Genomic DNA, 23,589 nt, shown 5'->3' with positions numbered 1-23,589 from the left:
CTCTGTAATGTCCCCCCCACATTGTCCTTCTCTGTAGCGTCCCCCCTACATTGCCCTTCTCTGTAGCGTCCCCCCCACATTGCCCTTCTCTGTAGCGTCCCCCCCACATTTCCCTTCTCTGTAGCATCCCCCCCACATTGCCCTTCTCTGTAGCGTCCCCCCCACATTGCCCTTCTCTGTAATGTCCACCCCGCAGTGCCCTTCTCTGTAATGTCCCCCCCACATTACAGAGAAGGGCAATGTGGGGGGGACATTACAGAGAAGGGCAATGTGGGGGGGACATTACAGAGAAGGGCAATGTGGGGGGGACATTACAGAGAAGGGCAATGTGGGGGGGACGCTACAGAGAAGGGCAATGTGGGAGGGGACGCTACAGAGAAGGGCAATGTAGGGGGGACGCTACAGAGAAGGGCAATGTGGGGGGGACGCTACAGAGAAGGGCAATGTGGGGGGGACATTACAGAGAAGGGCAGTGCTGTGGGACATTACAGAGAAGTGCAATGTGGGGGAGGGACATTACAGAGAAGGGCAATGTGGGGGGACATTACAGAGAAGGGCAATGTGGGGGAGGGACATTACAGAGAAGGGCAATGTGGGGGGACATTACAGAGAAGGGCAATGTTCCCCCACATTGCCCTTCTCTGTAATGTCCCCCCACATTGCCCTTCTCTGTAATGTCCCCCCCCCCACATTGCCCTTCTCTGTAACATCCCACAGCACTGCCCTTCTCTGTAATGTCCCCCACACACATTGCCCTTCTCTGTAGCGTCCCCCCCCATTACAGAGAAGAGCAATGTCCCCCCCGCAGTGCCCTTCTCTGTAACGTCCCACAGCACTGCCCTTCTCTGTAATGTCCCCCCCACATTGCTCATCTGTGTAACGTCCCACAGCACTGCCCTTCTCTGTAATGTCCCCCCCACATTGCCCTTCTCTGTAATGTCCCCCCACATTGCCCTTCTCTGTAATGTCCCCCCCACATTGCCCTTCTCTGTCATGTCCCCCCACATTGCCCTTCTCTGTAATGTCAACCCCCCCCCCAGTGCCCTTCTCCATGTTTCCCCACTTCTCTCTGTAATGTCGTCTCCACATGGCTCCTCTCAGGCAGCTCCTCTCCATACTATTCCCAGATGCCCCTCTGCATACTGCTCCTGGAGCGCTCCCTGTTTCAGGCTGTGTCCTTACCTCTTCCGCGCTGCGACGCCTGCAATAGCAGCAGAGTGCTGCAGTCATGCGGCTGCACCTTTGGGCCGGGCTGACTAGCGCTGCTCCGCTCTGTGCCAGCGTCAGTGTTTAACTGTATTTGTGTCTGAAAGATGAGAATTCAGTTGAACGTGAAGAAGTGAGAACTGGAGTCACTCGGTTCTCTGGGGGCCCCATAACATCCTTCGGCAAGGCGCATGCGTTCTTCATGCCTGGTCTAGAAGGTGCTGACCCCAGCGACCACCATATTATTATACTTTGGGAGCTTCCCCATTGCTTTTGTTTTTACATGTAATCATAAGCGTTTCCTGCGTTAGTTTCTTTATTACACAGAGTAAACCTAGATGTGTTACCTCAGACTATATGAGCACTGGCTGTGAATGCTGGTGTGTCCGGAGAATCATTATTAGGAGCGGTGGGCTGCCCTGCACGGCCTGATGACACATGAATAATAGGTCCGCTCTAGGATGGCTGTCTGGATGTCCTTCCTATTACTTCATGAATAGAGGGCTCTTCAGTTCTGGCTGGTCTCTTCCAAGAAGACCAGATAATGGGCCAATTCACTGGGTGAAGATGGCACGGTTTGTTTAGCGGGCACAATGATTCTAGAAGACTGAATACATTGTTTCTTAGCTTGGCAATGTGAAATCTTCCATTTTATTGTACCAGTGATTAGTGAGCTAGCTGTCCAGCTAAATCCTACGTCTCCGTACTGAGCCTTCCTACGGTCCCATTCCTGACGTGCAGCAGTTTGTGTATAGCCCCATGTTTTCCTATAGCAGCTCTTGGCACCATTGCACAGTAGTTCACAGATTAATGCCACTTGTTGTTATGCTATAACGTACGCTTGATACTTTTAATCATAGTTATCTTATGCTTGTAGTAAAATGACGCATTTTTCCTGTTTTTTCTTGGTAGAAGCACAGAATGAATTCTACCCTGTGCCACCCCCGTATAGTGTGGCGACCACTCTTCCAACATATGACGAGGCTGAGAAGGCTAAGGCTGCGGCCATGGCCGCTGTCGCCGCTGAAGCTGCACAGAGGGTAAGTCGTTTTTCTGTTGGTTTATTATTTTACATGTTTTTTTCTTGTAACATTTAATTATACTTTGATCTTTTTTTTTTTTCTAATTTAACTTGTGATGACACCGCACTAGACATAGACGCAGTCTCTACGCTGAAATGAATGGGACTGCAATGCACATATGTCCCTTCTGTTAAGAGATAGGCTTCACGTTCCTCATAATTCAGATCTAGCACCGCATATCGACCATTGCAGGGAGATTCCCAGGTGCCCCCCAGCATGGGAGGTATGTGGTGGTTCCTCTTTCTGCAGAAATACGAGAACCCAGGTGATCCTGGGGAAACCTGTTTCTTGTTGATATTGATAGTCTGGATAAAAGACTGGATTTTCCTCTCCGTACATGGGGCGGGAGCCTGATTAGTCTAGCGCTGCATCGCTTCTTGCTTGCATTCCTTCTGTGTCTCGGCTGATGGACCCCCAGGCTCTGTAATACTTGTATTGCAGCATATATCCGTGCTGTTCATTATGTAAAAAATGACAAAAACCCTGATGATGATATATATATAAGTAGGGTCTGTCTGTGACTGTTTAGATCCAGTGGTTGACAGATTGGTCAGTATATTAATTACAGTAATTCATGGCAGCCATGATGCTATTCTGAATATAACTTTAATTTCCAGCTATGATAGAAGCTTTCATTTGTTGCCAAAATGACAAATTTGCAATGTAATGATAAAATGGAGAAAATTTCTGACGCGGATTCCTCACACAGCCATTTACAAAATCCTGTTCACATGTTATGGAAAGGAAAAAAAACTGCCTGAAAGTGAGATCATATTCGGATTTCACATCTGCAGCATGATCATTCTTGTGCGGGCTTTCATCGCAGATTACACCATGTCCAATGCTTTGTAATGGAGTAGAGTGAAATCAGCGGCCAAATACACAATGAAATCTGGAAAAAAAAACACTTGTCATGGGTTTGCTGTGACTTTTTGACCAAAACAGTGGATTTTTGTCCCCCAAACATGGCATTACACGCTTAGGAGCCTAGAAGTAAAAGGGGACAGCCCATCCATATAGTATATGTAATGGCTGCCATTCCTTGTGGTCACGTTGGATTAAGAAATTATCCCAGAATATCAGTGTCCATGTAATTTTCCTTATTCCCAACTATGTTTTAAAGCTAATCTATTTGTGGCTGTGTAAAAGTTAATTTAAGACCTAAATTATGTGTGCGCTCATCCTGTACTATAAATTGTGCTGTAAGCACTTATGTAATGTCTACTCCTCATAGTCGGCACACCCAGGAAAAGTGCTTTCCAATAAAAAACAAGCCATAATTAGAATGAAATTATGTAAGACTCCGGGTGTAGGGTTGGCGTCCACATGTTGGTTAACAGAATGGCTAAAGCAGCGCAGATAGCTATAGGACTGGCAGGAATGATGAGTGCGACACTTGATGTCTACTGTCATGTAGTCTACAGCTGGCCATGTACCATACAGCTGGTGGCCCACAAACTCTCGGCCACTAAGGTTATAGTCCAAATACAAACACTCTTGTATATAGATGTCATAAAATACAGAAACTGTTTTTCCAGTTCACCACCTGACAGCACCATTGGAGGACGTCCTTCTTACCCTCAGTGGGACAGGAACAACAAGCGGTTAAAAGGACCCTCCCCACTCAATCCACCAGTGTTTTTCCTGTCCCACTGTGGAAAGGAACGGCAAGCTTTTCCTCCGAAGGTGCTGTGCAGATGGTGGTGATCAGGGGGCCCAGCCTTTCCCTTCCCCACTGCAAGTTATCTGCGGCTGATACCTGCCATGGGTGGTCCCTCGACCTCCCCAGTGCTCCTGGGGTCGGGTCCGCTTCCTCCGTACAGGGGGCTTTCGGTCCGGGTGCTTGTCTGCTGGAGGGTGAGTGCGGCGGCCGCTTCCAGCACAGCAGCCGATTCCAGCATGCGGCTGCTCCATCAGCGGAGGCCGCCTCCAGGTACAACAGCCGCGTCACTTACGGCCGCGACGGCCGTGTCACTTCCGGTCGCGGCGAGAGCCGGAGAGCGAGACGCCAGCGACAGCGCTGACCTCAGGAGAGGCCTTTGAGCACAGTCAGCCGCGAGGACGCGGTAAGGAGGGCAGGATCAACCAGGTAAAACATATATAAACAATGTATGGGGGTCTATATGCCACCAGCCATCCTGATAAGGAGCTCTCCGGCTAAGGTATTACCACAATGGAGGAGGCAGCCAGACCTGAGGGGCCAGATCAGCCACAGGGGCATGTGAGTGCGCTAATCAAAGCCATACCACGATGCTTCTTATCTATTCCCCTACTCCCCTACATACTAGGATCTCTATGTATTTTAGGCTGAGCCTCCCATCCCTGCGCCTGAAAAGGAAAAATCCGGAAAAAGTAAATGCCCTATTTGTGCAGCTAGATTCCCGGAAAATTGGTGAAAGCCACTATGCAAGTCGTGCACATCTAAAATCATTAGGGAAGAACAGACTACTTTGTTAACCAATATGAGAACAATGATGCGTCAGGAAGTTCAGGCATCCATCTCGAGCCTGAATTTTCCCCACGCCAGCCAGACAGAACCGCAAACATCGCGGAAAAGACCCAGAGACTCTAGTCCTTTATCGGAGGAAGAGGATTCAGAGGAATTGGACCAAGAAGGAAGAGAGGAACCAGTAGGAGGAGGAAAGGGGTATCTCTTTTCGGCGGCAGATACGGATGAACTCCTACATGCTATACTTAGCACCATGCAGTTACAGGACACGCCAGAGGAAACCTCAATTCAAGATGAAATGTTTGGCGGTTTACATGCTTAAGTCACTAAATTGTTTCCAGTGAACAATCATGTTTGTTCCATGATTTTGGAAGAGTGGCAGGAAGCGGAAAAGAGACTAGTAGTACCTAGAGACTTCAGACTCCATTTACCTTATAATCCAGAGGATATTAAAGTTTGGGATACTCCCGAACGATTATAAGTTTAAAACCCCTGAACAGCTGATTCAGGTACAAAAGATTCAGGATGGAATCTATAAGGTCCACAACGCCTCTCATAGACAAAGATGTGGTGATGTGCACCTTAGATCTAAGCAATGCATACTACCATGTCCCAGTACACGCTTCCTACCAGAAGTTTCTGAGATTCGCCCTGATGAACAAAGGAGTAATGTATCACTTCCAGTTCACGTGTCTCCCCCTTTGGTCTTGCTTCAGCACCCAGAATATTTACCAAACTAATGTCGGAGGTAGTAGCCTATCTAAGGAACCAGAATATTGCCATAGTGCCATATCTGGATGACTTTTTGATATTGGCGAGATCAGAGAAACTTCTCTAAATATACTGCAGATTCACACTCTCCATTCTACAAGATCTGGGGTGGATTGTGAATTGGAAAAAATTATGCCTAGTCCCAATTCCAGAATGAAATTTTTGGGGGTCATATTAGATTCCAACGCCAGAACATCTTTTTTTACCAGAAGACAGACAAAAGGCCTTTATCAGGTACATATACCAATTCAGGAAGAGTACTCCCTCCATAAGAGAAGCAATGATGATTCTGGGCTTAATGACGGCATGTATACCCTGTGTGAAATAGAGCCAGTTCTACTTGTGAGAGTTACAGAAAGAGATTTTGAGATCTTGGAACAGGAGGCAGGATTCTCTGGAGAAGAAAATCATTGTTTCTCCGTCGGGAAAGAAATCCCTAACCTGGTGGACCACACCGGAGAACCTAAAGGTGGGGGTTCCATGGGTCCTCTATCCCTGTGTCACTGTTACCACAAATGCCAGTCAGTTTGGATGGGGCAGACCTATAGGAAGGACATACTACCAAGGGGAGTGGAGTCCTCAGATTTCTGCGAAGTCATCAAATTTCAGGGATCTGTATGCTATCTGGAAGGTGCTATACCAAGCCCAAGTCAGAGACAGACACGTAAGGATACTGTCCGACAATGTGACAGCAGTAGCATTTCTAAGACACCAAGGAGGTCTGAGACATCCACCGCTGCAACACCTAGCAGACCAGATCTTCAGATGGGCGGAGAAATCTGTCAAATCCATCTTGGCAGTTCACCTGGAAGGCGCCAAAAATCAAGTAGCAGACTTCTGGAGCAGAACGCCTGTAGATCCCTGAGAATGGGAATTAAATCCAGAAATATTCAGCAGTCTGTGCCAGCAGTGGGGGAACACCTCAGGTGGATCTTTTTGTCATCAGGTCAAATGCGAAGACCAGAGCATTTTTTTCTCTCAATCCTCCAGATGGAGCCTCAGGAGTCGACGCTTTGTCTCAGCATTGGGGAGAAGGTCTCCTGTACGCATTTCCGCCTCTTCCTCTGATACCGAAGACACTCAGGAAGATACGGGATGAAAGAGCAACAGTCATCCTGGTGGTTCCTTTTTGGCCGAAAAGGAGCTGGTTCTCTTTACTATCCACAATGTCAACAGAGAGACCCATCTTACTACCGAAAAGGCAGGACCTTCTACTCCAAGGACCGGTGTTCCACAGCAATCCAGACTCTCTACACCTATCTGCTTGGTCCTGAACGGCGAACCCTAAAGGTACCGTCACATTTACCGTCACACAGACAGCTCTCCAGCGACCAACTATGCGAAGTCCCCTGGTAACCAGGGTAAACATCGGGTTACTAAGCGCAGGGCCGCGCTTAGTAACCCGATGTTTACCCTGGTTACCAGCGTAAACGTAAAAAAAAACAAACACTACATACTTACATTCCAGTGTCTGTCCTCCGGCGCTCTGCTTCTCTGCACTGTGTAAGCGCCGGCCGGGAAGCACAGCGGTGACGTCACCGCTGTGCTTTACGGCCGGCCGGCGCTAGTGCAGAGAAGCAGAGCGCCGGAGGACAGACACCGGAATGTAAGTATGTAGTGTTTGGTTTTCTTTTACGTTTACGCTGGTAACCAGGGTAAACATCAGGTTACTAAGCGCGGCCCACACGCCGATTCAGTGATGTCTGCGGGAGATCCAGCGACGAAATAAAGATCTGGACTTTCTGCACCGACCAACGATGTCACAGCAGGATCCAGATCGCTGCTGCGTGTCAAACACAACGATATCGCTATCCAGGATGCTGCAACGTCACGGATTGCTAGCGATATCGTTGTTAAGTTGGCCAGTGTGAAGGTACCTTAAGATCCAGAGGCCTGTCAGAGGATGTCATTACCACACTCCAGGCAAGCAAGAAGCCGGTGACCTCAGCAATCTACAACAAAATCTGGAAGCGGTGTTGTTCTTTCTTAGGTGAAGTTCCTGTGGATACTTCAAAACCCGACATTCCCAGAATCCTCGACTTCCTACAATTGGTTTTTGATAAGGGCTTCCCGCCTAGTACTTTAAAAGTACAGATTGCAGCGCTTAGCGTCTTTTTTGATTTGTCCCTAGCCTCCCATCCTTGGATAGCAAGATTCTCCAGGGCCACACAGAGAATGAGACCACTTGTAAGGAAATCAACTCCTCCTTGGGACCTAAACTTGGTCCTTAATGCCCTGTGTAAAACCCCGTACTTGTTATCAGAAGATATGGGCATAGCCAATCTCTCCTTTAAAACTGCCTTCCTAATTGCCATCACGTCAGCTAAAAGATTTTGGGGAGATGCAGGCTCTATCCATTCAAGATCCATATCTTCAGATCTTTGACGACAGAATAGTCTTAAGACTTAACCCAGCCTTCCTCCCCAAAGTAGTGTCCTCAACAAATATAAATCAGGAGATAATTCTTCCCTCATTCTGCCAACACCCTACAAACATGAAGGAAGGGGTCTACCATAACCTTGACGTTAGAGAGACTGTTCTAAAATACCTGGGGGAGACGTAAGGTTGGAGACCGGACCCTAACTTGTTCATACAGTACGGGGGTCCAAATAGAGGTTGTAAGGCAGCAAAATCAACCATTGCTAGGTGGATTAAAACCATGATAAACCTAGCAAATACAGACCAAGGGAAAGATCTCCCGGATATTCTCAGAGTCCACTCAACTCGAGCTATTGCTACATCATGGGCAGAGAAGGGGGGAGCCTCAGCAGAACAGATTTGTAGGGCGGCGACTTGGACCAGTCTTTCTACCTTTGCCAGATACTATAAATTAGATGTCTCATCAGATCAGTTAGTCTTTGGTAGAAAAGAATTACATGCAGTAGTCCCACCCTAGTTTACCATCCTTTGGTATTCCTCCAATAGTGCTGTCAGGTGGAGAACTGGAAAACTGTGATTAGACCTACCGGTAATTATATTTCCAGGAATCCATCCTGACAGCACTACTAGTTCCCTCCCACTGCAAATTTGTATTATAGACTAATGTGATGTAACATTGGTGTATGACTGTTAATAAACTCTTTTTTGCATCCACCCAGATGTGGTACTTAGAAAATCACTGGTGGATGGAGTGGGGAGGGTCCTTTTAACCGCTTGTTGTTCCTGTCCCACTGAGGGTAAGAAGGACGTCCTCCAATGGTGCTGTCAGGATGGATTCCTGGAAATACAATTACCGGTAGGTCTAATTACCGTTTTTATAACCTCCAATGATCTGGGGAAAACTCTCTTCTATTTTTGTCTAGTTCTAGTGTCTATGGTAGCTTTTAAAATTGTTCGATATTAGCAGCTAATTTGTTTAAAGGGGTTCTCAAAGAATGTCATAAAATGGCCCCCTTCACGTAATTCAGAGGGCAGCCCGTCCGAGTCACATAAGGATGGGCTGCAGTCTGAGGAACTTCACTCCCGAGACCTGTGTCTCCAATGTCAGAAGACAAGTATCATAAATGCACATATTGGAGCTGCTGGAGAAGTGTGTGACAGGAGAAGAAATAAATCTTCTCATTGGCTAACTGAGCACAGAGGCTGGAGAAAAACATCTTTGCGCTCAGTCAGCTGAGAAGAAGGAAGAATTTTCTTCTGTTGCACATTTCTTCAGTAGATCCGGTATGTGTGCTTACGATACCGATCTTTTGACAGTTGAGACACAGGTCTTAGGAGTTGTGCTTCTTCAGACTGCAGCCCATCTTAACATGACTAGGATAGCTTCTGTTTGAATTATGTAATGGAGGCCATCTACTATATAATCTGTCTGTCTGTCCCGGATATTCATTGGTCGTGGCCTCTGTCTGTGATGGAAATACAAGTCGCTGATTGGTCTCACCAGCTGCCTGGTCGCGGCAGCCATGACAATCAGCAACGGCCACAGTCAGATTAGTCCCTCCCTACTCCCCTGCAGTCAGTGTCCGCTCCATACTCCCCTCCAGTCACCGCTGACACAGGGTTAATGCCAGCGGTAACGGACCGCGTTATGCCGCAGGTAACTCACTCCTTTACCGCCGCTATTAACCCTGTGTGACCAAGTTTTTACTATTGATGCTGCCTATGCAGCATCAATAGTAAAAAGATATAATGAATAATAATAAAAAAAACAAAAAACCTGCTATACTCGCCCCCCGTAGTCCGACGATGCGCTCGCGCCTGCCGCCAGCTTCCAGTCCCAGAGATGCATTGCGAAATTACCCAGAAGACTTTACCGTCTTACTAGACCTCTAAGTGATCTGGGTAATTTCGCAATGCATTCTGGGAACGCAAGATGGCGGCAACCGCGCGCATCGCCAGAGGTTCGCTGGATCCCGCCGGGTGAGTATATAACTATTTATTTTTTATTTTAATTATTTTTTTTTTAGCAGGGATATGGTGCCCACACTGCTAAACACTACGTGGGCTGTGTTCTATACTGCGTGGGCTGTGCTATATATTACGTGGACAGTGTTATATACTGCGTGGGCTGCTTTATATACTACATGGCTGCTATATACTACGTGGGCAGTGTTATATACTACGTGGCTGTGTTCTATACTGCGTGCTATATATTACGTGACCACTGTTAGATACTATGTGGGCTGTGCTATATATTACGTGGCCAGTGTTACATACTACGTGGCCAGTGTTATATACTATGTGGGCTGTGTTATTTACTACGTGGCTTATATTAACGCATCGGGTATTTTACAATATGTATGTATGTACAGTTATATGAAAAAGTTTGGGCACCCCTATTAATCTTAAGCTTAATGTTTTATAAAAATTGTTTTTTTTGCAACAGCTATTTCAGTTTCATATATCTAATAACTGTTGGACACAGTAATGTTTCTGCCTTGAAATGAGGTTTATTGTACTAACAGAAAATGTGCAATCTGCATCCAAACAAAATTTGACAGGTGCATAAGTATGGGCACCCCACCAGAAAAGTGACATTAGTATTTAGTAGATCCTCCTTTTGCAAAAATAACAGCCTCTAGTCGCTTCCTGTAGCTTTTAATGAGTTCTTGGATTCTGGATGAAGGTTGACCATTCCTCTTTACAAAACAATTCCAGTTCAGTTAAGTTTGATGGTCGCCAAGCATGGACAGCCCTCTTCAAATGATCCCACAGATGTTCAATGATATTCAGGTCTGGGGACTGGGATGGCCATTCCAGAACAGAGTAATTGTTCCTCTGCATGAATGCCTGAGTAGATTTGGAGCGGTGTTTTGGATCATTGTCTTGCTGAAAGATCCATCCCCTGCGTAACTTCAACTTTGTCACTGATTCATGAACATTATTGTCAAGAATCTGCTGATACTGAGAGGAATCCATGCGTCCCTCAACTTTAACAAGATTCCCGGTGCCGGCATTGGCCACACAGCCCCAAAGCATGATGGAACCTCCATCAAATTTTACTGTGGGTAGCAAGTGTTTTTCTTGGAATGCTGTTTTTTGGCCACCATGCATAACGCCTTTTTGTATGACCAAACAACTCAATCTTGGTTTCATCAGTCCACAGGACCTTCTTCCAAAAAGAAATTGGCTTCTCCAAATGTGCTTTTGCATACCTCAGCCGACTCTGTGGCGTGCTTGCAGAAACGGCTTCTTTCGCATCACTCTCCCATACAGCTTCTCCTTGTGCAAAGTGTGTTGTACAGTTGACCGATGCACAGTGACACCATCTGCAGCACGTTGATGCTGCAGCTCTCTGGAGGTGGTCTGAGGATTGTCCTTGACTGATCTCACCATTCTTCTCTGCCTTTCTGATGTTTTTCTTGGCCTGCCACTTCTGGCCTTAACAAGAACTATACCTGTGTTCTTCCATTTGCTTACTATGTTCCTCACAGTGGAAATTGACAGGTTAAATCTCTGAGACAGCTTTTTGTATCCTTCCCCTGAACAACTATGTTGAATAATCTTTGTTTTCAGATCATTAGACAGTTGTTTTGAGGAGCCCATGATGCATGATGCCACTCTTCAGAGGAGATTCAAACAGGAGAACAACTTGCAAGTGGCCACTTTAAGTAGCTTTTCTCATGATTGCATACAACTGGCTATGAAGTTCAAAGCTCAATGAGGTTAGAAAACCAAAAAAAGTGCTTTAGTAAGTCAGTAAAAAGTAGGTAGGAGTATTTAAAACAAGAAAATAAGGGTGCCCATACTTATGCACCTGTCAAATTTTGTTTAACCCCTTAGTCACAGAGCCAATTTGGTACTTAATGACCGAGCCAATTTTTGCAATTCTGACCACTGTCACTTTATGAGGTTATAACTCTGGAACGCTTCAACGGATCCCGCTGATTCTGAGATTGTTTTTTCGTGACATATTGTACTTCATGTTAGTGATAACTTTTCTTCCATATTACTTGCGATAAAAACGGAAATATGGCGTAAATTTTTAAAATTTTGCAATTTTCAAACTTTGTATTTTTATGCCCTTAAATCAGAGAGATATGTCATGAAAAATAGTTAATAAATAACATTTCCCACATGTCTACTTTACATCAGCACAATTTTGGAAACAAATTTTTTTTTTGTTAGGGAGTTATAAGGGTTAAAAGTTGACCAGCAATTTCTCATTTTTACAACACCATTTTTTTTTTAGGGACCACATCACATTTGAAGTCATTTTGAGGGGTCTATATGATAGAAAATAATGAAGTGTGACACCATTCTAAAAACTACACCCCTCAAGGTTCTCAAAACCACATTCAAGAAGTTTATTAACCCTTTACGTGCTTCACAGGAACTGAAACAATGTGGAAGGAAAAAATGAACATTTAACTTTTTTTTCCAAACATCTTAATTCAGAACCATTTTTTTTATTTAAACAAGTGTAAAAACAGAAATATAACCATACATTTTGTTATGCAATTTCTCCTGAATACGCCAATACCCCATATGTGGGGGTAAACCACTTTTTGGGCGCACCGCAGAACTTAGAAGTGAAGGAGCGCCGTTTGACTTTTTCAATGCAGAATTGGCTGGAATTGAGATCGGACGCCATGTCACGTTTAGAGAGCCCCTGATGTGCCTAAACAGTGGAAACTCCCCACAAGTGACACCATTTTGGAAACTAGACCCCTTAAGGAACTTATCTAGATGTGTGGTGAGCACTTTGAACCCCCATGTGCTTCACAGAAGTTTATAACGTAGAGCCATGAAAAAAAAAAAAAAATCGCATTTTTTTCTACAAAAATGATCTTTTTGCCCACATATTTTTATTTTCACAAGAGTAACAGGAGAAATTAGACCACAAAAGTTGTTGTGCAATTTCTCCTGAGTACGTCAATACCCAATATGTGGGGGTAAACCACTGTTTGGGCGCACCGCAGAGCTTGGAAGAGAAGGAGTGCCGTTTTTACTTTTTCAATGTAGAATTGGCTGGAATTGAGATCGGATGCCATGTCGCGTTTGGAGAGCCCCTGATGTGCCTAAACAGTAGAAATCCCCCACAAGTGACCCCATTTTGGAAACTAGACCCCCCATTGAACTTATCTAGATGTGTGGTGAGAACTTTGAATGCCCAAGTGCTTCACAGAAGTTTAGAATGCAGAGTCGTGAAAATAAATTTTTTTTTTTTTCACAAAAAAGATATTGTAGCCCCCAAGTTTTTATTTTCACAAGGGTAACAAGAGAAATTGGACCCCAGAAGTTGTTGTCCAATTTATCTCGAGTACGCTGATGCCCCATATGTGGGGGTAACCCACTGTTTGGGCGCACGGCAGAGCTCAGAAGGGAGGGAGCACCATTTGACTTTTTGAGCGCAAAATTGGCTGTCGTGTTTGGAGACCCCCTGATGTACCTAAACAGTGGAAACCCCCCAATTCTAGCTCCAACCCTAACCCCAACACACCCCTAACCCTAATCTCAACCTGATCCATAATCCTAATCACTAACCCTAACCATAATCACAACCCTTACCCCAAAACAACCCTAATGTCAACCCTAACCATAACCCTAATCAAAACCCTAAATCCAACACACCCCTAATCCTAATCTCAACCCTAACCTCAAACCTAACCCTAATCCCAATACACCCCTAATCACAACCCTAACCTTAACCCTAATCCCAAACCTAACCCTAATCCCAAGCGTAACCCTAATTCCAACCCTAACCCTAATACCAACCCTAATCCAAACCCTAACCCTAATCCCAACTCTAACCCTAACTTTAGCCCCAACCCTAGCCCTAACTTTAGCCCCAACCCTAACCCTAGCCCTAAGGCTACTTTCACACTTGCATCGTTTGGCATCCGTCGCAATCCGTCGTTTTGGACAAGAAACGGATCCTGCAAATGTGCCCGCAGGATGCGTTTTTTGCCCATAGACTTGTATTGCCGACGGATCGTGACGGATGGCCACACGTCGCGTCCGTCGTGCACTGGATCAGTTGTGTTTTGGCGGACCGTCGGCACAAAAAAAACGTTCAATGAAACGTTTTTTTGTATGTCGCATCCGCCATTTCTGACCGCGCATGCGTGGCCGTAACCCCGCCCCCTCCTCCCCAGGACATAGATTGGGCAGCGGATGCGTTGAAAAACTACAGCCGCTGCCCACGTTGTGCACAATTTTCACAACGTGCGTCGGTATGTCGGGCCGACGCATTGCGAAGGCCCCGTACCGACGTAAATGTGAAAGAAGCCTAACCCTAAATTTAGCCCCAACCCTAACCCTAAATTTAGCCCCAACCCTAGCCCTAGCCCTAACCCTAGCCCTAACCCTAGCCCTAACCCTAGCCCTAACGCTAACCCTAATACCAACCCTAATCCAAACCCTAACCGTTAATTAACGGCGCTGTGGTTTAAGTACCCTTAGCGGCCGCCGTTAAAAGGCGTATCGGCGGTCGCTAAGGGGTTAAATGCAGATTGCACATTTTCTGTTAGTACAATAAACCTCATTTCAAGGCAGAAACATTACTGTGTCCAACAGTTATTAGATATATGAAACTGAAATAGCTGTTGCAATAAAACCAATTTTTATAAAACATTAAGCTTAAGATTAATAGGGGTGCCCAAACATTTTCATATAACTGTATATAGCAGCCACCTGGTATGTACTACGTGGTCTGTGGTATATACCATGTGGCTGCTATATACATACATATCCTAGAATACCCGATGCGTTAGAATCGGGCCACCATCTAGTTTTATTATAGTCTTGGAGAACCCATTTAAGTTGTACATGCTAACCATCAAAAGGTTTGGCCCATCATTGCAAATCGCATCCACAGCATACATCAAAAGAAAGTGAAGAGTATTTGCAGTTTACTTGGTGTGCTAAAGAAAAGATTTTTTTTTTTTTGGGGGGAGGTGGGGGGGGAAGGGATTTTATTTTTGATATTGTATCTCTCAGGGTATCCGCATGCGTTTTTTTTCACGTTTATGATGCGTTTTTACGCGTTTTTTGTGCGTTTTTTGTTTGTTTTTTCCCAAATGCATAAAATAGCGGGAAAAACGCAGAGAATCCGCAAAATTAATGAGCATGCTGCTTTATCGCAATGCTTTTTTTTGCGGAAAAAAACGCATCATGTGCACAAAAATTGCAGAATGCATTCTAAATGATAGGATGCATATGTCTGCAGTTTGTAATGCGTTTTTATCGCGAAGAAAATGCGAAAAAACCTGAACGTGTGCACATACCCTCAATGTTAAATTTAACCTACCCTTAAAGGGCCACTGTCACCCCCTCCAGCCGTTCTAAACTAAAAGAGCCACCTTGTGCAGCAGTAATGCTGCATTCTAACAAGGTGGCTCTTTTAGTTTTTGGTGCATGTATTCCCAAAATAAAGCGTTTTATTACTTCTCCAAAATACCTGTCTTTCGCCAGGGAGGCAGGTCCTCACCCCCCTGCTTGAAACGCCACACTGCCGTCACTCAAATCTTCAGGGGCTCCGAGCGCCGCCCCCTCCGTGCTGTTTTTGCTTGAAATCCGGCGCCTGCGCTGTGTATTACTGTGTGGGGCAGGCGCAGTGAGCTCTGGCCGTCTGACGTCACAGCCAGGCTTGCAGACTGCGCCTGTGCGGGCAGTGCGGCCACCCACCTTGGGAATCCCAGCCCCGCAGTGTGTTATGCATTATGCACAGTGCGGGGCTGGGATTCATAGGCATGGCGGCCGCACAGGCGCAGTCTGCAAGCCTGGCTGTGACGTCAGATGGCCAGACCTCACTGCGCCTGCCCCACACAGTACTACACAGCGCAGGCGCCGGATTTCAAGCGAAAACAGCGCGGAGGGGGCGGCACCCGGAGCCCCTGAATATTTGAGTGACGGCAGAGTAGCGGTTCAAGCAGGGGGGTGAGGACCTGCCTCCCTGGCAAAAGAGAGGTATTTTGGAGAATAAAACGCTTTATTTTGGGAATACATGCACCAAAAACTAAAAGAGCCACCTTGTTAGAATGCAGCATTACTGCTGCACAAGGTGGCTCTTTTAGTTTATAACGGCTGGAGGGGGTGACAATGGCCCTTTAAAATTAGAGACTGTTCATGTCTTTGTCAGTGGGCAAACTTACAAAATCAGCAAGGGATCAAATAATAATTTCCTTCACGGTGTATAGTAGTGTTCAAAATAATAGCAGTCCAATATGACAACCAGATTAAACGAATTACCACATGTCAAGCAATTTACCAGTTGCCGTAGATACTAAGAAAACCAACAGAATGGACATTCATGACCTGCAAGTTTTTAAGTCTTGTATATAAGAATAACTGAAATGAGGTGTGTTCAAAATATTAGCAGTGTAGAGTTCAATTAGTGAGGTCAGTCATTCTGTGAAGTAAGCGGTGTGAATCGGGTGGCCATTATTTAAGAATGAAGCCAGGACATGTTGTACATGCATTCTCCTTGAAAGCCTGAGAAATATGGACCGTTCGAGACATTGTTCAGAAGAGCAGCGTACTTTGATTAAAAAGTTGATTGGAGAGAATAAAACTTATGAAGTGCAGACAATGATAGGCTGTTCTGCGAAAATGATCTCCAGATCTTTAAAATGGAAAGCCAAACCAGAGAGATGTGGAAGAAAACGGAAGACTACCATTCGAATAGATGGACAAAAAGCTGGAATGGCAAAGACTCGGCCAAAGATCAGCTCCAGGATAATGAGAGACAGTCTCAAGTTACCAGTGAGTACTGTGACCATTACAATTTGCCAAAGAACACATCAACTGACCTAAAGAGAAATGGAGAAACATTTTGTGGACTGAAGTAAGTAAAATTATTGTTTTTGGATCCAAAGGGCTGCAGACGTTTGTCAGAAGACCCCCAAACCCTGCCACAGTACGCTCTGAAGACAGTGAAGCATGGTGATGCAAGCATCATGATATGTGCATGTATATCTCTTACTAAGGTGCCGGACCTATTTACCACACACCGGGGATCATGGACCAGTTTGCATGTATTAAAATGCTTGAAGTGGTCATGTTGCCTTATGCTGAAGAGGATATGCCCTTGAAATGGGTGTTTCAACAAGACAGCGACCTTAAATGCACCAGTAAACAAGCAAAATCTTGGTTCCAGTCCAATAAAACTGAGGTTATGGAGTGGCCAGCCCAATCCCCGGACCTTAATCCGATAGAACACTTGATTGCTGACGTTAAAAATGCCGTTTCTGAGGAAAAGCCAACAAATGCCCAAAAATTGTGGGGTGTAGTGAAAGCACCTGGGCAGGAATAACAGGTGACAGGGGCCAGAAGTTGGTTGACTTTATGCAACAGAGATGTGAAGCAGTTCTAAAAAACTGTGACTATACAACTAATTAGGTTAGTGATTCACAGGAATGCTAAATCCACAAAAAAGGACATATAGTGAGCTTGTAAAGACAAATGCAGACACTGCTATTTTTTTTTGAACAGCCCATTGTTGTTTTTTTTATTTTCTGTAAAGTAGTTAAAAATTCTCTGCTCTCTAATTCAGAACACGGAGAACTGTAGTGTGCAATGTTCCCAATGCATAGAAATAAAAACTAGAATAAAGATTTTATTAACTCATGTTTTTGAAGTCACTGCTATTATTTTGCACACTGCTGTAAAGGCAAAATGTAGCCATTTATGGGAAAATACTTTTTTGCTTTTTTTAATCCCTGTATTAACTTTGTTTTAATAAATTGGTTTCTAATGCAAATAATATCCCTATAAGGGCAGTTTTAGTGTAAGAAATTTTTTAATTTGAGTTGCCTAAATCTTCCCTCTTCTCGTCCTTGTTTCCTGGCCACAATGAAACTCCCGGTAATGGATGACAGATCTAAGTACCCAATATAGTGGCGCTGGGATGGTGTTCTCCTGTTCTGTGCGTGTTCTGTTCCGGCAGCTCTCGACTCGATTGTGGTTGTAGAGCACATTACTTCAGGCTGTTATCGGTAATGTTGTTTTATGCCTTGTGAGAGCAGTACTTAGCGCTATCTTCTTCTATGAGCCCATTTCAGCACACAGGGAGTTGTTCTAGACCGTCTCCGTCTGTCAGCCCGGCTCAATTACACAGTATGAAATGGTTTTCTCTCGAGAAAGAGAGCGGCGTCTGATGAGTTGCTGTACTTAAGCGCCTTTACAATGCAAAACGAAAGCCGCAAAGTTGATTTTGTTCTGTCTTTTTACCACTTTTTTCTGGTTATCTACTTTCGTTATTACTCATACACATCATTATATTACAGGATTGCACATTTCTATGGGATGGTTCACATTTGTAAGGCACATCCGTTGTTGATCTTTTAAAGAAGCAGATTAAAAAACATTACATGTTGCCTTTTTTGGTCCAGATCATTGGTTTGCAGAAGAAACTAGTGAAAATACCGAATGGCTGGTACCGGTGTGACAACTGATGATGATGATTCAGCCACAAGCGGGTGAGGTAAGCCCACCGGCATCAGGGGCTTATCTGCAGCATTCTGTAATGCTGTAGATAAGCCCCCGATGTTACCTGAAAAAGGGGAAAAAGACGTTATATTATACTCACCCAGGGGCGGTCCCGCTGCTGGTCCGGTCGGATGGGCGTCTCTGGTCCGCTACGGCGCCTCCTATCTTCATTACAAGACGTCCTCTTCTGATCTTCAGCCACGGCTCCGGCGCAGGCGTACTTTGCTCTGCCCTCTTGAGGGCAGAGGATAGTACTGCAGTGCGCAGGCGCCGGAAAGGTCAGAGGCCCGGCGCCTGCGCACTGCAGTACTTTGTCTGCCCTCAACAGGGCAGAGCAAAGTACGCCTGCGCCAGAGCCGTGGCTGAAGATCAGAAGAGGACGTCTTGTAATGAAGATAGGAGGCGCCGCAGCGGACCAGAGACGCCCATGTGACCGGACCAGCAGCGGGACCGCCCCGGGGTGAGTATAATATAACATCTTTTTCTCCTTTTTCAGGTAACATCGGGGGCTTATCTACAGCATTACAGAATGCTGTAGATAAGCCCTTGATGCCGGTGGGCTTACCTCACCCATGATTTTCGGGGTGACAAGTTCCCTTTACAGTCATGTTTCAATAAAGAACACATTCACACAGCAACAACGGGGTGAGTGCCGCAGACTTTTTGTTCTTTGATATTCACTTAGCTATATGCTTATACTGCTAGAGCACCTTATACCCACAAGCTGTATGGGACGATTTTTCAGTGAGTTCTTAAAAAGTTCCAAGGAGTACACATCTCTCGAGTACCGTCCATTTCTTGCTCTCTTTACATTTGGAACTACTTATTTATTTGTTGTAGGGTCTATGATTTTTTTTTTTTTTTAGTTTTTGCTTTTAGTTGGCTTTTGTCTGTGAAATGGCCACAGTGTGAATGTGATCTTACACTTTGCACGTATATTTGCTTATCGTTCGGCTCAGGTTTTGAGGGTATGTTCCCACAGTCCGTATTAGGCAGCGCTTTGTTTGCAGCACATGTCCCGCTCTGTCCAAAGCGCTGCCGGCTTTTGAATGCAGGTGATTCCGCATGTGTTCTTTGAACCATGCGGAATCACAGCGCCCAATACATTGGACGGGAAATTTATCTTGCGGAGACAGAGCATTTCCACAAGATAAATAGGCATGCTGCTGTCTCGAAAGACACGCCGCATGTCTGTCTCCGCAGGGAAGCCGGAGGCGTCCGTGCACGCAAAGTGCAAATCCTATCCATTATGCTGTAACATCTGGCCGGTGCGGGTTGGACGCTGCGGATGTACGCAGCGTCCAACCCGCAGCATTTCCTGACCGTGGGAACATACCCTAAATTGTCCTCCCTGTAGAACAAATGGATCAGGCATGTAAATTTCAACACACTCAATCTTATGTATCCTCTGACATAGGCTGAGCAAATGTTGGCAAGTCACCTAATGTACTTGATGGTTGCTACTGCTGATATTGGCAGGTCCCGATGGCCCTAATCTGAACAGTATGAGCACCTTTTAGTTCTGACATTCTCATATCAATTTTCAGGGATGGTAGTAATAAATTAGGATCACAGCCGAGCCCAGTAATTAACATTAGCGGTAATGGTCTAGCTGCTGTCATGTCAATAAGGGCTGAGGGCAGCGGCAGAGAGGCAGCGCTGGAGTAGCAGGCATAAAAATAAGATGAAAACCCCCCTCAATACGTATTACCATTTTACGGCCTATCACATCATCCCCCGTAGACTTGGTGTGAGGCTGCCCATATAAAATGTTAGCACCTGAATGGCATCTACTGGGTCATACTGATAACTCCATGGTGTATAAGCCCCATAGTAATACCATTACCATCCAATATCCGCTGGTTGAAACTATTAATCACAGATTTCTCTGCCTTTGGTGGGTAGTGAAATGATTTTATCTGACAATTGCTTCTGAAATGTTGCGTATCTTGGGAGATGGTTCAAATTCCTTACTCTCTGATTAGGTAATTGACCTTTCAGCATATCTTATTAATATGTACACCCTTACTTTCTGAGTCTTTGGTATAACTTCTCATTATCTTTATTTTCATGTTTTCTGTAATAATAATGTGAAATTATCTGAAGGCTGCGAAACTGGTAAATTGTTTGCTTTCCTTCTAGGTCAATGACCTAACTGCTTCAGTTCTTTTGTCTTGTGTCTTTGTTTTACATGCTAAGCACGGCCAAATTAGAGAGTCTAGAAGTCTGTTTGATGAAATATTCCTCAGTCCTTCAGAGGTATGGAACCATTTTAGACTTTGATATCAATGTCTTTCATGCTGAGATGTGAACGTTCTCTCTTTTTCCATCTGTTATTAAAAGCTTGGATAATGAATTGTCCTCCATAGCTTATTGCATGGTAATGATTTCCTTTGTCTTGCTGCTCTCTTCTCTTATTAAGCGCCCTACCTTCAAGAGGACTTGTTAGAATGGTATAAAGAATTCATCCTTATCTATCACAAGCGTTCTGGCTTTGTCTTGAATTATGATGAATGGGTCTGGTGTCGGTCAGTCTGAGAATCGGGATGTGTAGGCGTAGCTGTTGGTAATGAGCTCAATTTCATACAAGAAGATTTTTTTAATAAGTTGGAAATTCTTGCAGTGACCTGATTCTTCCTTTTTGTAATTAGTAAGACAAGGAAAAACCCTTACATCACAAAACGTGATCTGAGAATAGACTGATGGGTCACCGGTCTGAGTCTCTGCCTACAGACAAATACTTACGCAGCCCCCATTGTATATGAGGACTATTAGCAACATTTACAAATTTAAAAAAATGTACAAATTGACTTTCTGCTGTTCGCGAAATGAGGTGAATTTTAAGGGAACCTGTCACCTTGGACAATGTTATTTACTAGTAGATTATAGCATTAATGTGCAGAGAATGGCTACCAGAAGAAATGAATTTATTTCTTCCTGGTAGTGGCCAAATTTCATTTGTAGAATTGATGCAGGGAGAGATTAACATACAGCTCCGTATACTGTGAGTGTCAGCTATAAGCATTCCTCACACTGTGACCGACACCTCTCCAAAAAAATGCTACAAAACCGGCTTTCAATTGTCATGGCACGTGCCTACAGTATAGCGAGCGGTGACTGCAATCGCTTTCTGCACCGCCCCTATAACTGAAAGCTGGCAGCCTCCAGGAGGAAATCTGCAGGTTTTCCAAGGTGACAGGTTCAGTTTAAATACCTCAACATAACTATTATAATAAGTGGTTTGTCTAAATTCCTCCAAAAATTCCACTTTTAATGACTACAGAAGTCTCAGAATTATTCAACTTTTTTGTGACAAGCATCATTAGTACTGACTAGAGAACCCTTTGGTTGTTATGACTAATGATGAGCGAGTGTGCTCGTTACTCGAGATTTCAGAGCATGCTCAGGTGTTCTCCGGGTGTCTTGGGCATGCTCATATATTATGTTTGAGTCCCTGCAGCTGCATGATTTGCGGCTACTAGACCGCCTGAATACATGCAGGGATTGCCTAACAAAAAGGCAACCCCTGCATTTGTTCAGGTTGTCTAACAGCTGCAAATCATGCAGCTGCGGGGACCCAAACATAATACACGAGCACGCCCAAGAGACTCGGAGAACACCTGAGCAGCTGCAAATTATGCAGCTGCGGGGACCCAAACATAATATACGAGCACGCCCAAGAGACTCGGAGAACACCCAAGCATGGTCGGAAAACTCGAGTAACGAGCACACTCGCTCATCACTAGTTATGACCTATGGTACTGCAAATTTGATGCTTCATTCCTTCCTGCTGGGCAATGGTCTCCAGTTCAGTAATATTCTTGGATTGTCAAAAGTGGTTCACAAAGTTATGAAGCAGTCATAGCTTTGCTCAAGAAAGGAAACAGAAAAAGATAACAAAGGCATTGAATATGGTTGGAAGCATAATTCACCAGTTCAAATTTAAACGAACACTGTCTGCACTAACTGGAAGTGGCAGAAAGAGTAAGCAGCCATCGGCTTCCAGGAGATTCCTGAGGAGAGAGGTGGTCAAATCCTTTCCACCCCCGAGTTGATTTCAAAAGATCTGCAGCAAGATTTGGTGGCAGCATGCTTCAGTTTGCACAGTAATTTGCATACTGAACGTTTTCCTAATCTCCATGTTCCCCACCCTCCAGATGCACAAGAAAAGTCCCCCCCAATTTGCTTAAAACCATATAAATGAGCCACAGCATTTTTGTGATTCTGTTCTGTGGAGCGATTAAACAAAACTGGAACTTTTCAGGCCAATGGATCAGTATTTCTGGAGAATAAAGAATGAAGCATGGCATGAAAATAACACTACACCTATGGTGAAGCATGGTGGTGGGTTGATTTTGCTCTAGGGCTGTTTTGCTTCTATTGTCAGTGGGAACCTTTTAAAATGTGGAGGGTAAGATGGATTCAAATAAGTATCAGGACATCCCAGGAGAAAATGTCTTGACTCCTGTGATGACGCTGAATCTTGGTTATCTTTAGTTCAGCCAACAGGACAATGACACCATACACTTCTCAGAGTCCACCAAGACCTAGTTTTAGAAGTTCTGGAGTGTCCATTACTCTCAATCTTAGAATATTAGTGAACTACAGGTCATTGCCCTTGAAGACTGGGCAAAGTTTCCTCAGTACTGCTGCCAGATGCTGGGTCTGGCTATGCATCACATTTCTAGCGGCTCATAACAACCAAAGGAGTTATACTAAGTCTTCATGTAGGGGTTGAATAATTCTGAGACTGCAGTAGTAATTTTCTGGTGAATTTGGAGGAACCACTTGCTCTGTTAATTGTGTTGAGGTTTTTAAATTGTTCTTGTTTGATTGGTGTTCGGTGAACAGCAGAAAGTCTGTATTTTTTTTTTTTTGCTGATTAAACCTATTTTGCAAAGGGGGTGAATAGTTTTTTTTCTAATATTATACTCTCAACATCCATAGTTTTAAACTAAAGGTACCTTCACACTGAGCGACTTTAGAATTATAACGATAGCGATCCGTGACGTTGCAGCGTCCTGGCTAGCGATATCGTTGTGTTTGACACGCAGCAGCGATCAGGATCCCGCTGTGACATCGTTGGTCAGAGCTAGAAGGCCAGAACTTTATTTCGTCGCTGGATCACCCGCTGACATCGCTGAATCGGCGTGTGTGACACCGATTCAGCGATGTCTGCACTGGTAACCAGGGTAAATATCGGGTTACTAA

The 23,589-nt window shown here is 44.8% G+C and overlaps 1 protein-coding gene across 3 annotated transcripts in view; it reads left to right on the top strand.

The window, feature by feature from the left end:
* NDFIP2 (Nedd4 family interacting protein 2) overlaps positions 1 to 23,589 on the top strand; it is a 148,838-nt gene that overhangs the window by 32,033 nt on the left and 93,216 nt on the right. Inside the window, exons 3-4 of one of the 3 annotated variants that reach the window (XM_069758064.1) lie at positions 2,119 to 2,246; positions 20,578 to 20,637. In XM_069758064.1, coding sequence (XP_069614165.1) covers positions 2,119 to 2,246; positions 20,578 to 20,637 — 188 coding nt within the window. Of the gene's footprint in view, positions 1 to 2,118; positions 2,247 to 20,520; positions 20,638 to 23,589 lie in introns of all 3 variants that reach the window. The other 2 variants (XM_069758066.1, XM_069758065.1) reach the window with 2 other exon arrangements.

Source organism: Ranitomeya imitator, chromosome 3, assembly GCF_032444005.1.
Source record: "Ranitomeya imitator isolate aRanImi1 chromosome 3, aRanImi1.pri, whole genome shotgun sequence".
NCBI classification, from domain to species: domain Eukaryota; kingdom Metazoa; phylum Chordata; class Amphibia; order Anura; family Dendrobatidae; genus Ranitomeya; species Ranitomeya imitator.
Note: the sequence above shows the minus strand (reverse complement) of the source record. Positions and strands in the feature narration are given on the sequence as shown.